This window comes from Somniosus microcephalus, chromosome 5 (assembly GCF_052327205.1).
Source record: "Somniosus microcephalus isolate GS21.2 chromosome 5, FLI_Smic_1.0, whole genome shotgun sequence".
Classification (NCBI taxonomy): domain Eukaryota; kingdom Metazoa; phylum Chordata; class Chondrichthyes; order Squaliformes; family Somniosidae; genus Somniosus; species Somniosus microcephalus.
Window position 1 is genome coordinate 89,928,520 of NC_140991.1, and position 16,794 is coordinate 89,945,313.

Genomic DNA, 16,794 nt, shown 5'->3' on the forward strand with positions numbered 1-16,794 from the left:
TTAATATACCAAGATGCATGCCAAAACCAGTGTATTTTAATAGGATGAAGTGAATTAAAGTGTGTGTTTTCTTTTACAGATTTTCGCTTTCATGGTCACTCTCTGTTACTCTGGCAATGCATATTTTAGCTTTCAGACTTGGAAATCAAGGGACCAAGGACCTTAATGGGCTAGTATTCTAAAGGCACCTGTTAGTAACTAGAAACAACACAGTGTGAACAAAGGAAATGTGAATAGCCTCTATAATGAATATATATACTGTACTAATGTGGACTGCTAACTTGGATCTGTGTTCATTATAATTATGTCTGTAGAATAGTTTATTTAAGATATTCTGTTGAAAATAACATTAGTGTAGTGTTTGTGTCAAGTTGTGAATATAGATATTTGGGTCTTATTTCTCTTTATTTTCCACCTTTTGCTCCCCTTCTGGGGCATTGACTATCCTCACTGGGATACAGTTCCACAGAAGTGGCTTCCCACTGATACCTCATCCAACTGGCTATTATTCATCTGAGTCTTGAAGGTGAGTGCTGGCAGTCCATTGACTGTAGGGAACATCTTAGTTGTGTGTCACCTTGTCCACACCCAGCATGCATACTTCCAGTAGGAGCCTCCAAATGACTAGCTGATTTTTCCTTTTCCTAACCAACGGGTGCTGTGGCCAATTGTAGTGGCCCCTACTGCTGTCCCAACGAGACCAGCAAGCTCAACATAGACTGGGGATCAAACCTGGGACCTGCATCACAGACGGTGAATTCACCAGTGGGCCATGGGGGTTGTTGGTGTCTTTTTAAAAGTTTTAAACCATAAAGATTTCACTTTATGAATTTTACCGCTTTGTTAAAACTGGAATTAATTGTGTTTTGTTCTGATGTGTTGCCAAATTAATGACTAGGAAGTTTTATCATGTATCATGGCCTTGCATTTGCCTTCTCTATAGAAACCGTAGCTACTCGTGGCTAGCTGATTGTTACTGTGACTGTGATATGCTGCGCTTTAGCAAAATGATCTGAAAGATATCCATCTGCCCAAGGTTTAAATTTCAATTTGTCACAAATGGCACCCATAACACATACTTTCTCTTCGCCCCCCCCCACAACCCCAATTTTCTCCCATCCTCTATTGAGGGTACTAATCCTGCTGGTACAGTTCCATGGGTACCTGCTGCCATCCTGTACCTTGTCCATTCTTCACATGTGAACTTAGACAGTGAGTGTTGGCAGGTAATGGGATCATGGAATACAAAACAGCGAAGCCAGGTCCTGTGCTTACTCGTGGTGATTCTTCAGCAAACTCAGCACAAGAGTCAGGATTAAACCTGGGACCCTCCTGGTCTCTAGGATGCAGTTTTACATTGTGCATTTACACACTGAGCTACGAGAAAGGCCAATTGTATCACCACCACTGCCCTATCTGAGATCAGCTATGTTAGCAGAGACCGGGCATCGAACCGCTGACCTTCCTGATCAGTCAATCTCAGTTCCACACTGGGGAGTGGCTTTACCAACTAAGGCAACAATGAACACAGTTTATGTAGCAGAAAAATAATGCTGTCCATGTTTTTCACAAGCTGCAGCAATAATTGAAATGACTTTGTCAATATAATGGTGCAGTAAATGGCAGCTGTCTTTAATTGAGTGTTTATTCAAATGCCTTTAAATGAAAATGTACAGCATTATTACTTGAGGTACCCATCTTTACATATATAGCAACCCTTTCCCAATTTTTTAAAGATCAGAAATTTCACTCTGAACATTTCCCTGATGTTGACAGCTGTGAAACAACAATAAATGTCACGTTGTCCATTGATGTTTACTTTGATCTTGAATACTGCAAGTTTATAAAACAAGAAGTTGGTCCTTCCAACTTTTTTTTAATTAATTGCCAATATTGTATTGCTGCAATGTTTACTGTACAGTATGTCCTGTTTTCCTCTGTCTGGAGATTAAATAAATATTTTCAATTTATGTGTTTCAATATTTAATATAACAAAGATGCTGGTATAGTTCACGCACAAACCATCTAAAGAGCACGTCTACCCAAAATAAAGGTGCTTTCATCAAATTATTGTAAGATTAAATGCCACTGGCCAAACATAGGCTGTAGACTGAAAAGTTATACATTTAGGGGGAAAAATTCAGTTGGTTGCGCCTCCCGTTAGCGCCTTAAGAGGGTGCCAAGTGGGACGCAAAGCAACTAGCGCCCGGGCGCGACGATACCTGCGCCTCTCGCAAAATTGACCAGACATTGTGCGGCGGCGTTAAACAATACCACCCCCGATCTCCTACGCACGCAGATCTTGATGTCATTCGAGAGTGCAACGCCCTTGTGACGCCCCGGAATGGAAATTGAGTGACGCCCCCCTCCTTTCCGCCTGGCACACCCAACAACAGGTTGACTGGAACGGTCCCAGTCGCTGTGGGGCTGGATGGACGCTATTTAAAGGGGGCCTCTTCCTGGCTTTTGTGTGGTAGCCATTTTTGCACCACTCGTTCTGAGAGAGAGAGAGAGAGAGAGAGATTTTGAGAGCGACAAAGAGAGAAAGAGAGACTTCTGCATTGAGTCAACGCTGTCTGAGGTAGTTTTGGTTTCTGACCATAACTTTGCAGGTACTTTGGTTTTTGACCTTCATAACTTTGATTGCCAAGATACTATGGGGGCTGCAATGGATGGGAATGTCGTCCTTCTCCATCACATTCGGAGGGCACAGAGACGCAGAGAGAGAGTGGCAATCATGGCCAGATGGAGGAGGGTCAACAGGCCTCTGTACAGGAGACCTTACCCTCCCAGGGTTTTTCGCCAACAGTTCTCCTACATTAATATGTCTGAGGAGCAGTGTTTGCGAAGGCTGCGATTCAGCAAGGAAGTGGTCACTGAGCTCTGCCACCTGCTTCAGCCAGGTCTGCAGCCTCAACTGAGGAGCAGGACATCTCTGTCGGTGGCAGTGAAGGTAACAGTGGCTCTCAGCTTTTATGCCACCGGCTCATTTCAATCAGCTACTGGGGACATCGCCAATATCTCCCAGTTCGCGGTGCATTGCTGCATCCGTCAGGTCACAAATGCCCTCTTTAAAAGGAGACGAGCGTACATCTCTTTCCCCATGACCCCGGACAAGCAGCAAGAACGCGCAATGGGCTTTGCGATGATAGCGGGCTTCCCCATGGTCCAGGGCACCATTGACTGCACGCATGTGGCTTTGCGGGCGCCGCAAGAGAATGCCGAGGATTTCCGCAACTGAAAGGGCGTCCATTCCTTAAACGTCCAGTTGGTCTGTGACCACAGACAGCTGATACTCGCTGTCAATGCCCACTTTCAGGCAGCAGCCATGATGCCTTCATCCTGCGCCAGACTTCTGTGGCAGACCTTTTCCAGGCACCGCATCACCCAGGAGGTTGGCTTCTCGGGGACAAGGGATATCCTCTGTGCACCTGGCTGATGACACCACTCCATACGCCCAACACCCCTGCTGAGCTGCGATACAACGAGAGCCATCAAACTACCAGGAACATCGTTGAGCACACAATCGGCGTGCTCAAGCAATGGTTCCACTGTCTGGACCATTCTGGAGGAGCCCTTCAGTACTCGCCTGAGCGAGTCTCCCACTTCGTCGTTGTGTGCTGCATGCTGCATAACCTGGCAATCCTCAGGACCCAGCCAATGCCACCAGGCATTGGAGCACCAGCAGAGGAGGAGGAGGAAGATGAGGAGGATGATCATCAGCAGCACCAAGGTGGGAGGGAGGCACACAATGTACAAAGTGGAAGGACCGTCCGTTAAAGGCGCATAACAAGTCGCTTCTAGGCCCCTTCTGAGGAAATGGCTTCTGCCATTCAAACAACCTGAATGAAACCATCCCGCAACTCCTAAGCCAGTCAAGGCAACAATGATTGCAAAGACCAAACATGTACATTTTGAATACAGAAACTTCTTTATTTGACAAACTCTGTGCGTCTCATTTCTGCATGACAAACTAATAGAAAGAAACACAAAAAAAAAGTCATTAACATAACTAGCTCTCGCAACCTGGAGATAATGTCCAAAACAGTTACAAAAATTTGACCACGAACCTCGGCCTTTAATAAAACAATGAAAAACATTTTGTCACACCTCCTACTTTTTGCCCTTCGAGGGTGATCTCCTTCTCTTGCGAAATTCCCCCCTTCCCACCCTGCAGCTCCTCCATAATGGGACCCCAGTGGCTGGAGGAAGGCTGCTGATTGTCACAACCTGAGACTGCAGATGCCCTTGAAGGATGGCCTGGACCAGCTCTGGGCCTGGAGGGCCCGGCTGCAGACTGCGCCAATTCTGCATGGGCGGCAGCAGTCTGTCCTACAGGCGGTGGCAACTGCAGTGGAGAAGTGCCAGTGGTGGCAGCAGGAATGCTGTCATCTTGAGAGAGGACAGCACCTCCCTGCTCCACCGACACACTGGCATTCCCATGGGGCAGCACTTCAGCATCCGGAGCAATCTATTGCTGGCCTGCTGCGGCGCGGTGAGAGCCCCAGGGAAATGTGCCCGATCCAGCGAGGGTGGCAGCAGTCAGTGCTCGCGTGGCCTCAATCTGCGTCTGCATGAGACCAGCCAGTGACTGCATTGCAGCATTAAGCATTTGCGTGGCAGCCGTCTGTGCTACACCGAAGTGCTCCACACTCCTTGCCAGTGATTCAATAGGTTTGGGCACCCTTGCCACTGCAGCCATGAGCTCAGTGTGCCTGTGCACCACCTGGGCATTCATTTCAGCGAGGACCTGCTCCTCCTCTGCGTCCAGTGCAGCAGGACTTGATGGCATACTCTCCCTCCGGGGAGAAGGCCCCCGAGCTTCCCTACCCCCATCACGTTGCTGCAGCCCACTGGGTCCTGGAGCTTCACCCTCATCAGACCATTCCCCCCTACTCCCATCCAGGGAAGGCATGTTCCCAGTGTGGGCATGGGCTTCCTCAGGAGAGGGTGGCACTGATGCTCCGGCTTCCTCTTCCTCCTCGCCTTCAGCTTCACTCCCACTGGCAGCTTGAGGGCCCGTCTCCTCAGCTGGTGAATCATCATCTGAAAGCAGGGAGGTACAAGAGTGGCTTTAGCGTGAGGACAGGGTGGCAGCAAGGGAGGCATGAGTGCAGCGATTTAGTAATTTGGATTGAAAGTGTCAAAGGCTGGTGTTGTGAGGAACAAGTGGAAGGAGAGAGGACAAAAAGGTGATGACCTTACCATTGCTGTCCAGAACGGGGTCGGCGTCTCCAGTGGCGACGGGACCAATCACCCGGCTTGCCACAATCCTCTGGACGCGAACCTCAAGATCGCTGAGGGGTTGCAGCTGAGGCTGCCCTCCACCAGTCCATTGCTGCTGTCTCCTATTATGAGACAGCTTGGCCTGCAAGATAAAGGACGGCGTCTGAGTAACTATGCAGCCATGGTCTTGCCTGAAATGCCTGCCATAGTTGAATAGTCCTTACTGTATGCAGCCATGGTCTTGCCTGAAATGCCTCCCATAGTTAAATAGCCTTTACTGTATGCAGCCATGTTCTTGCCTGATGTGCCTCCCAAAGTTGAATAGCCCTTACTGTATGCAGCCATGGTCTTGCCTGAAATGCCTGCCATAGTTGAATAGCCCTTACTGTATGCAGCCATGGTCTTGCCTGAAATGCCTGCCATAGTTGAATAGCCCTTACTGTCTGCCAAGTGTGGAATGTGCGTGTGTGTTTGATGAAAGGGCCATAGGTGTTGGATGAATGTTGGGCATTGGGGCTTTTAAGACCCTCTGCCCATAAAGTGAGATTGAGATGGAGGGATGGCGAGGTTTTGAAAAAAAGGCTCTCACCCTGAGGACCCAAGTGAGGTCGTTGAACTTTTTCCTATATTGGAGATGGGTCCTAGGCACCATGCTGCTTGAGGAGACTCTCTGAGCCACCTCCCTCCACACTCTTCTGTACTTGCGTGGCAAAGGCCTCCTGCCACTCTCTGGGTACAGAATAGATCTTCTGCACTCCACCGCATCAACCAGAGCCTCCAAGGCCCGCTCGCTGAAGCACTGTGCTCGCTCCCTGGCCCTCTCCATAGTCCTTGGCTGCAAGATTTAGCCACAGGTCTGCCCAGGCCGAGATTCAAGCCAGGGTGTTGCTGCAGAGCAAGATCGACCCTCCCCTTTAAGAACTGACCAGCGCCAGTGTGTCTGTGTTCCATCGCTAACTGTCAGCACCTGCGCTGCGCCCACCCTCTGAGGTAGCGCCTCGCTCTTCAGCCTTAGCACCTTAAGAGAGGTGTGTAGCGCCTGATTTAGCGTTCCAATCACCTCCAGGGGCGATAAAAGCCAAGTTTACTGTCGGAGGCGATAATTAGCGCCAGGCGCTAAACTTTGCGCACCGCCAATAATGGCACCCCAAATGGGGCGATACCGAATTTTTCCCCCTTAATGCCAAATAGTTGCAGCTTTAAATAGACTTTGGCAACAAGCTCTTCCAGAAATTGAGAGTGTCTGAAAACTCTCTTATATTTGTGATGATGCATCTATTAAGAATAATTGCAATATGTTAATTAGAGACTGGCTCTCCTTATTGAATGTGGCCCCAGAGATGCTGCTGATTTTTTTAACTGTGGCTATATAATAATGAGTTTCTGTCAAACATTCTGATCGTTTATTTTATTCTTCAAGTGAAGATTAGTGTTTTGTTTAAAGGGCATTATAGCTTATACACCCAACAATTAAAGGCTAAAGGAATGAGACTCCACGCTTGTAAAAGTTAATTTTCAGTGCCAGAGAGGTTGTTCGGCAGTAATTAAGATTTACCATACTGTTAAAAGGGGACTTAGTCTGGCATGGACAAGCCCTAACTTTTTTTGGCAAGTTTGGTCCGTATCTATGAGGTAAATACAGCAACGTCACGCTGTTCAATGTATTCGATTGTGGAGCCAGATGGCAAGATGCCATTTTTGGGAAGTTTAAGGAGGAACGTCGCATCTCAGACAGCAACTTCTGGATCTTTGCGTTTAACTGTGCAAGTGCATTTGCTGGAAGTTGCGGTCCAATTTATGCATAAATAACGGTGAGCACGGTTAGCCTCACCGTTACCTTCACTGCAAAATCCAGCCCAATTATTATGTTTCACAACCTAGTGGAATTTTTAAATACCCCGCCTCTTGGAGGAGGAGGAGGAGGAGGAGGAGGAGGAGGAGGAGGAGGAGGAGGAGGAGGAGGAGGAGGAGGAGGAGGAGGAGGAGGAGGAGGAGGAGGAGGAGGAGGAGGAGGAGGAGGAGGAGGAGGAGGAGGAGGAGGAGGAGGAGGAGGAGGAGGAGGAGGAGGAGGAGCCACACACTGGAACCTTCCACACAACACATGCAGAGTGCCGTATATAGTGCAGGAGGAGTGCCCTATTTGCGCTCCCCAGGTTGTGTTGCGTTCCATTTTACAAACGCTCTGGACGCCAGCCGCACAATGGGGCGGTCCGACTGAAGTTTGGATTCGGGGCGGCCAAAGGGCGTTGCACGAGGATGTGACGTCATTTTCTGCGCGCGCATCCAGGCGGCCGCTAAACTTTGCGCCGGCGCTAACGGGCAACTTAATTTGGGGCGGGGCGCAAACTGCGCTGCGCCCAGGCGCTACACGCATAGCGCCCGAAAATCACTTCTCTTAAGGCGCTAACTGCTGGCGCAAGCAACTGAAAATCTAGCCCCACGTGTTTTAACATTGAATGTAAGTTTAATGTTCTTTTGTAACACTGGGTCTGAGGTGAAACAATAATGACTACAATAATAACTACAATAATGAAGAACAATTGGATTGACGCTCGGGACCCTGAGCAGAAATTACAATGTTTCTGAATGGTTCTTCAGTGTCCTGGGCTGGTAAAGAACCTACATTTCAACATTCACTGCTTCTGTAAAATGTTATGATTTCAGGTTACCACTTTGGAACGCAAGTAAGAAAGCAAAATAAAGCAGCACAGATGCTGGGTATAATTACACAATCACTTTCAGTAGATTTTTTTGGGGGGGCGGAATGATGGATAACGCAATATTGTTGATGTAGAAAAAAACAAGTCACTCATGTTGGATAGGACTTAAACGGGAACACCTCTGAAACTTTAGTGGGTAACTAAAAATGTGGCCTTAAAACAAGAAGGCCCTAGGCTTGAACTTTGGTCGGTGCTGAGTTAGAAAATCTCAGCCAGCATGACAGTGGGGGCACTACAATATCTTCAGTGCTCTTGGGCTAAGAATGAGAGAAAAATGTTAGGGCAAATTGTTCCTGATTGCTTTCCAGTGACATGTCGTATCAAACTCTAATGGCACATCACCACATGGACCAAGATTTAGCGCCATACTATAGTTACATTTATTAAAATATCATTATTTTAAAGAAAAATCTATTCAGGTAGGGTTACATTATGTATTGTTTTCTGGTATATTGTATTTGTTTACATATCTGCTTGCTTAACCCCTTACAGCATGTTTCAAAGACCTGTGGAGCCAAGATCTGAATTCCAAGGACTTGTTCAAATCCTTGTGTTCAAATCCCTCCATGACCTCTCCCCTCCCTATCTCTGTAACCGCCTCCAGACCTGTAACCCATTGAGAACTCTGCATTCCTCCAACTCTGGCCTTTTGTGCATCCCTCACTCCCTTCACCCTGCCATTGGCGGCGATGCCTTCAGCCGTCTAGGCCCTAAACTCTGGAATTTCCTTCCTAAACCTCTCCATTCTCCATCTCACTCCTCCTTTAAGATCCTTCTAAAAACTTTTCCTTGACAAAGCTGTTAGTCATCTGTCCTAATGATGACTCCTTTAGCTCTGTGTCAATTTTTGTCTGATTATGCTCCTGTGACGTGTCCTCAGATGTTTTTCTATGTTAAGGGTATTATAGAAGCAATCAAAAAGACAAATGGAATATTGTTTATTTTTAATCTTAAGAGGGTTGGAATACAAAAGTGAGGATGTCATGCTCCAGTTGCACAGAGCTTTGCCCAGATCCTAACTGGAACAGTTTTCAGCACCTCAGGAAATATGCATTGGCCTTGGAGGGGGTACAGCAAATGCAACAAAGGTGGGATTGAGAGATAAAGTTTGTCTTTGTTGGCAAATGAAAGCTTTTATTTTTTTTTTCAATATCTGAAGTTCATAAATATTTTAGCAGTATAAAATGGAAGTCAACAACAACTTGCATTTATATAGGAACAGGCGTAGGCCATTCAGCCCCTCAACCCTATTACACCATTCGGTTAGAATGGCTGATCTGTATCTCAACTCCATTTAACTGCTTTTTCTCCATATCCCTTGACATAACAAATATCTACCAATCTCAGTCTTGAAAATTTCAATTGACCCAGCATCCGCAGCCTAGGGTACTTAAGGAAGTGGCCCTAGAAATAGTAGATGCATTGCTGGTCATCTTCCAAAATTCTATAGACTCTGGAATAGTTCCCATGGATTGGAGGGTAGCGAATGTAACCCCACTATTTTAAAAAGGTGGTAGAGAAAAAGCGGGGAATTATAGACCGGTAAGCCTGACATTGGTAGTGGGGAAAATGCTAGAGTCCATTATAAAAGATGTAATAGCAGCGCACTTGGAAAACAGTGACAGGATCAGACAAAGTCAACATGGATTTACAAAGGTAAATCATGCTTGACTAATCTACTGGAATTTTTTGAGGATGTAACTGGTAGAATAGATAAGGGAGAATCAGTGGATGTGGTGTATTTGAACTTTCAGAAGGCTTTCGATAAGGTCCCGCATAAGAGACTAGCGTGCAAAGTTAAAGCACATGGGATTGGGGGTAAGGTACTGTCTTGGATAGAGAACTGGTTGGCAGACAGGAAGCAAAGAGTTGGAATAAACGAGTCTTTTTCCGAGTGGCAGGCAGTGATTAGTGGGGTACCGCAGGGATCGGTGCTAGGACCTCAGCTATTCACAATATATATTAATGATCTAGACGAGGGAACTAGATGTAATATCTCCAAGTTTGCAGATGACACAAAGCTGGGTGGGTGTGTGTGCTGTGAGGAGGATGCCGAGAAACTCCAGTACAATTTGGGCAGGTTGGGCGATTGGCAGATGCAGTATAATGTGGATAAATGCGAGGTTATCCACTTTGGTGGCAAAAACAGGAAGGCAGATTATTATCTGAACGGCAATAGATTGGGAAAAGGGGAAGTGCAACGAGACCTGGATGTCCTTGTGCACCAGTTGCTGAAGGTAAGCATGCAGGTGCAGCAGGCGGTTAAGAAGGCAAATGGTATGTTGGCCTTCATAGCGAGAGGATTTGAGTACAGGAGCAAGGATGTCTTGCTGCAGATGTACAGGGCCTTGGTGAGACCACACCTTGAATATTGTGTGCAGTTTTGGTCACCTTATCTGAGGAAGGATGATCTTGCCATGGAGGGAGTGCAGCGAAGGTTCACCAGACTAATAGCTGGGATGGCAGGAATGACGTATGAAGAGAGATTGGGTCGATTAGGCTTATATTCGCTAGAGTTTAGAAGAATCAGAGGGGATCTCATTGAAACTTATAAAATTCTAACAGGACTAGACAGACTAGATGCAGGAAAGCTGTTCCCGATGGCGGGGGAGTCCAGAACCAGGGGTCACAGTCTAAGGATAAGGGGTAAGCCATTTAGGACAGAGATGAGGAGGAATTTCTTCACCCAGAGATTGGTGAACCTGTGGAATTCTCTACCACAGAAGACAGTTGAGGCCAATTCATTAAATATATTCAAGAAGGAGTTAGATATATTTCTTAAGGCTAAGTGGATCAAGGGATATAGGGAGAAAGCAGGGACAGGGTGTTGTGTCCGTGTATAATAAGACACAGACTGCAGGAGAACGGTACAACAGGTGTTTACTCAACGTGGCTCACATTGGAACTGATCTGTACAGATTACTACTCAGTGCTATATACAGGTGTGGTCACTGCCGGTACTGCAGTATACATGAGCTGTAAAAGATAGTTCCCCCCTTAAAGGTATATACATTACAATTCCTCCCCTTTTAGATTAACAGTACCATAACACTCATTTAACAATTAAATATCAAACTAATTACAATTAACACTTTTAACATGCAACATTAGCTGAAAATAGTCTATTTATATATTCAGTCTTTGGGGAGGCTTCCTGATCCTTTCTGGATAGCGCCTTTCCCGAGTGTCTTGCTCTTGGTGCGGAGGCGATTCTGGCCCCCTGTCGTCGGTTGGTTCATCAGCTTCCGATGCTACTGTTTCTGGGGTAGATGCGACCTGTACGTCGGGTTCATCACCAGGTACGTATGGGCGAGACATGGGGTTGACTTGTTCCTGTAACTCTAGGACCTGGTCAGCATGGCATCTCACGATGCTCTCCCCAACATCCACTGTGTACATTAGTGGGCCCTGCCGTGTGCATATCGTTCCTGGCTGCCATTTTTCTGTTCGGTATTCGCGGGCCAAGACTGGTTGCCCTACATTGTGTGGAGCCGGAAGATGTAGGAGGGGTTCTAAATGAATTTTTTGCATCTGTTTTCACTATGGAGAAGGACGATGTAGACATAGAAATAGGGCGGGGGGACTGTGATATGCTCGAACATATTAACATCGAGAGGGAGGAGGTATTGGCGGTTTTAGCTGGCCTAAAAATGGATAAATCCCCAGGCCCGGATGAAATGTATCCCAGGCTGCTGTGTGAGGCAAAGGAGGAGATTGCGGGGGCTCTAACACATATATTCAGGACCTCTCTGGCCACAGGGGATGTGCCAGAGGACTGGAGAACCGCTAATGTAGTACCATTATTCAAGAAGGGAAGTAGGGAAAAACCGGGGAACTACAGGCCAGTGAGCCTAACATCAGTGGTAGGAAAATTATTGGAAAAAATCCTGAGGGACAAAATTTGTCTCCACTTGGAGAGGCAAGGATTAATCAGGGATAGTCAACATGGCTTTGTCAAGGGAAGATCATGTCTGACTAATTTGATTGAATTTTTTGAGGGGGTGACTAGGTGTGTGGATGAGGGTAACGCAGTGGATGTGGTATACATGGATTTCAGTAAGGCCTTCGATAAAGTCCCACACAGGAGACTGGTCAAGAAGGTAAGAGCCCATGGAATCCAGGGTGCCTTGGCACATTGGATACAAAACTGGCTTAGTGGCAGAAGGCAGAGGGTGATGGTCGAAGGTTGTTTTTGTGACTGGAAGCCTGTGGCCAGTGGGGTACCACAGGGATCGGTGCTGGGTCCCTTGCTGTTTGTGGTCTACATTAATGACTTGGATATGAATGTAAAGGGTATGATCAGTAAGTTCGCGGATGATACAAAAATTGGTAGGGTGGTAAATAGCGAGGAGGGTAGCCTCAGTCTGCAGGACGATATAGATGGGTTGGTCAGATGGGCGGAACAGTGGCAAATGGAATTTAACCCGGAAAAGTGCGAGGTGATGCACTTTGGGGGGACTAACAAGGCAAAGGAATACACAATGAATGGAAAGACCCTAGGCAAGACGGAGGGTCAGAGGGATCTGGGTGTGCAAGTACACAGATCCCTGAAGGCGGCGGAACAGGTGGATAAGGTGGTAAAAAAGGCATATGGGATACTTGCCTTCATTAGCCGAGGCATTGAATATAAGAGCAAGGAGGTTATGATGGAGCTGTATAAAACACTGGTTAGGCCACAGCTGGAATACTGTGTGCAGTTCTGGTCGCCACACTACAGGAAGGATGTGATCGCGTTAGAGAGGGTGCAGAGGAGGTTCACCAGGATGTTACCAGGGCTGGAGCGCTTCAGCTATGAAGAGAGACTGGGCAGATTGGGTTTGTTTTCCTTGGAGCTGAGGAGGCTGAGGGGGGACATGATTGAGGTGTACAAAATTATGAGGGGCATAGATAGGATGGATGCTGAGGAGCTTTTTCCCTTAGTAGAGGGGTCAATAACTAGGGGGCATAGATTCAAGGTAAAGGGCGGGAGGTTTAGAGGGGATTTGAGAAAGAACTTTTTCACCCAGAGGGTGGTTGGAGTCTGGAACTCACTGCCTGAAAGGGTTGTGGAGGCAGAAACCCTCACAACATTTAAGAAGCATTTGGATGTGCACTTGAAATGCCATAGCATACAAGGCTACGGGCCAAATGCTGGAATATGGGATTAGATTAGACAGGGCTTGATGGCCGGCGCGGACACGATGGGCCGAAGGGCCTCTATCCGTGCTGTATTACTCTATGACTCTATGACTCTATTGAAGCTCCTTGTTGGCTTCTCATGGATGTGCTGGAATTGTTTACTCTCAACATCTCTTCGTACGTTTGGTCTGAGCAAATCCAGGCGAGATCTTAAACTTCGGTTAAAGAACATCATGGCTGGGGCCTGGTTGGTGACTGCATGTGTCGCATTCCGGTAGGCGAACAGGAAATTGTCCACCTTGTGCTGCAGCGGAATGTTGTCATTGTACATAGCCTTTATTGCCTTCTTAAAGGTTTGTACGAACCTCTCAGCCAATCCATTTGTGGCTGGATGATACGGGACGGATGTGTAATGCCTTACCCCATTCTTTTTCAAGAACATCCGGAACTCTTCGGACACAAACTGTGGTCCGTTGTCGGAGCAAATCTGTTCTGGCAAGTCATTCCTGGCAAAAATGGTCCGTAGGACTGCAATAGTTTTCTCCGTGGTGGTGGAGGACATTTTGATGACCTCAGGCCATTTCGAGTGCGCATCCACGGCTATTAAAAACATTGAGTCCATGAATGGACCAGCAAAATCAATATGCACCCGTTGCCATGGAGATGAGGGCCACTCCCATGGGTGTAGAGGGGCCTGTGGTGGTGCATTTTGGACTTTCTGGCATCCTGAGCAGCTCTTGGTCAGGTCCTCGAATTGTTTATCGATTCCCAGCCACCACACATAAGCCCTGGCTAGGCTTTTCATTTTTACCCCTCCCAGATGACCCTCATGAAGCTCATTGAGCACTCTATCCCTTAACTTGGGTGGAATTACCACTCGGGATCCACACATCAAGGTCCCCTGGCACACTGACAGCTGTTCTCTCCTTGTCAAGAATGCTGGCAACAGTGAGTCGGCATGTGCTGGCCATCCCTTCACCGTCAAATCATATACCCGAGACAGTGTCGGGTCATTTCGGGTTTCCTTTTCGATGCAAGCGTTAGTTACCGGTAGGTATTCAATTATAGTCGAATGAAATATTTCGACAGGATCCACTGCTGGTGCTTCCTCCGCAGTAGGCAGTGGCAGGCGTGATAGCCCATCAGCATTCCCATGCTGTTTCATGCCCTTATATTCAATCTCATAGTGGTGCGCCCCTAGAAAAAGTGACCATCTTTGTAGTCGTTGCGCAGTCATCACCGGAACGCCCTTCTTCGGATTAAAAATGGAGACAAGAGGCTGGTGATCAGTCAGCAAGGTGAATTTCTGCCCGTGCAGATAGTGATTGAACTTTTTCACTCCCCACACTAGGCTGAGGGCCTCCCTGTCAATCTGGGCGTAGTTACGCTCGGCTGAGGTTACTGATCGTGACGCAAAGGCTATTGGCCTCTCTGAGCCGTCTGAGAATTTGTGCAACAGCACCGCTCCAATGCCGTAGGGTGACGCATCACATGCCAACCGAATTGGTAATGCTGGGTTGTAATGGGCCAATACCTCTTTTGATGTGATTAGTGTTTTGCTCTTCTGGAAAGCTCGTCTACATTCGTCACTCCACTTCCATGGCACCCCAGTTTGCAGTAGGGTGTTCAGTGGGTGTAGTATTGTAGACAAATTTGGCAAGAACTTATGGTAGTAGTTTACCAGCCCGAGGAACGACCTCAGTTGTGACACATTTTCCGGTGCTGGAGCCTTGACTACTGCCTCAATCTTCTCTGGGGACTTATGTAACCCCTCTTTATCGATAATGTGGCCACAATACGAGATCTGTGTTCTAAAAAACTCGCATTTGGGGCGGTTAGCTCAGAGCCCATATTCCTGCAATCTAGTGAGCACCTGCTCCAGGTTGGCAAGGTGATCACTGTCATTGTCGCCCGTGACCAGGATGTCGTCCAAATAACACTGGGTCCCTGGGATCCCTTGCAGGACTTGTTCCATTGCCCTCTGCCAAATAGCCGGAGCTGATGCTACCCCGAATACCAGCCGATTGTATTGGTAGAGACCTTTATGGGTGTTGATTGTGAGGTATGTTTTTGATGCTTCTTCTACCTCCATTTGCAGATACGCCTGGGCCAGATCAATCTTAGTGAAGCGTTTCCCTCCAGATAGTGAGGCGAAAATATCTTCAATCCGCGGAAGTGGATATTGTACGGTGTGAAGGATCGGGTTCACTGTTACCTTAAAGTCCCCACAAATGTGAACCTTCCTTGGTTCTCCAGGCGTGCTGCTCAACAACTTTTTCATCACAGGGACGATGGGTGTAGCCCACTCGCTCCAGTCTACCTTGGACGGTACACCTGAACGTTCCAGACTCTCCAGCTCTGCTTCGACGGCTGGGCGGATCGCATAAGGTACCAGTCTGGCCTTAAAAAATTTTGGGCTTGCATTTTCTTCAATTTTAATCATCGCCGTCATGCCTTTTAGTGTTCCGAGTCCTTGCTGGAACACTTCTTTCGCGTCAGTTAGGATTTTTGACAGTCGCCCAGGTGTGACGTCGTCATCCTTTTTGTCAGCCACAGTCAGTGCCTGTATGGAATGCCAATCCAGTTGTATTTTCCGGATCCATTCATGTCCCAGTAATGGTGGTCCTCCATCTTGCAATACATACAGGTCTAGTTTTGGTGTTTCCTTACCGTTATATATAACAGTCACCCTTATTTTTCCTTTGGGGCAGACTTTTTGCCCCATGTACGTCTTCAAAATAATTTTTGTGCCTCTCAAGGGTATGTGTGAGAATAACCGCTCATAGTCCCGTCGGTTTATGACTGTTAGGGCTGATCCTGTGTCCAATTCCATCTTTACCTGGACTCCTGCTATCTTGAGAGTGACCCAAATGGTTCGGTGATCCTCCATTGTGATCACATTATGTAGTTTCAGACAACTCAGTTCCCTGCTTTCAGAGCCGTTATCATTCTTTTGTTCGTCTGAACTATTCTCCGTCATCTTATGTACCTTCTTGTACTTTCCTTTGGTAGGTTTCTTATTGCTGGTTTTCTTTCCCGACCTGCAGACTCGTGCTATGTGTCCTACTTTTCCACACTGTCTGCACACTTTGTCTTTGAACCAGCAATCATTCTGGTCGTGTGTTGTTCTGCTGCAGCGATAGCACTTCTCTGTTCCATATGACATTTCGTTTGTGCCATATTCTTGCGGTCTCTGTTGTATCTCTGCAGCGCCCCGTGCTGCTGCTTCATATGATACCGCAATGCTGAAAGCCTTTTCCAGCGTAAGGTCCTTTTCAGATAAAAGCCGTTTCTGGGTTCCTTCACTTTGAAGCCCACAAACAAACTTGTCCCTTAAGGTATCTGCCAGTCCCGCTCCAAACTGGCAGTGTTTCGATAGTTTGCGCAGTTCTGTTAAATAATCAGCATTGCTTTCATCCTTATGCTGGTTCCGTTTGTGAAACTTGAATCTTTCTGCTATCAGCAGTGGTGTGGGGTTTAAATGTTCCTGTAGTATCGTTACTATGTCTTCAAAACTCTTTTCCATTGGCTTCGTTGGGGTTACTAGATTTCGTAATAAACCATATGTCTTTGCACCCATTAAATTTAACAATACCGACGCTTTCTTGTCATCTGACACCTCATTTGCCTTGCAGTATACCTCTATTCGTTCGACATATGTAGTCCAATCTTCGACTTCATTGTCAAATGCGGCGATACTGCCACTCTTCGGCATTTTTGGTGTGGTTTA

At 47.1% G+C, this 16,794-nt stretch overlaps 1 protein-coding gene across 1 annotated transcript in view; it reads left to right on the top strand.

Moving 5' to 3' along the window:
- The window catches only part of cmtm8b (CKLF-like MARVEL transmembrane domain containing 8b), a 57,470-nt gene extending 55,504 nt beyond the window's left edge, over positions 1-1,966 (top strand). Inside the window, exon 4 of the mRNA XM_085987977.1 lies at positions 80-1,966. Within this exon, the coding sequence (XP_085844103.1) occupies positions 80-166 (87 nt within the window). The 3' untranslated portion in view covers positions 167-1,966. The remainder of the gene's footprint in view (positions 1-79) is intronic.
- Positions 1,967-16,794: the final 14,828 nt, after the last annotated feature.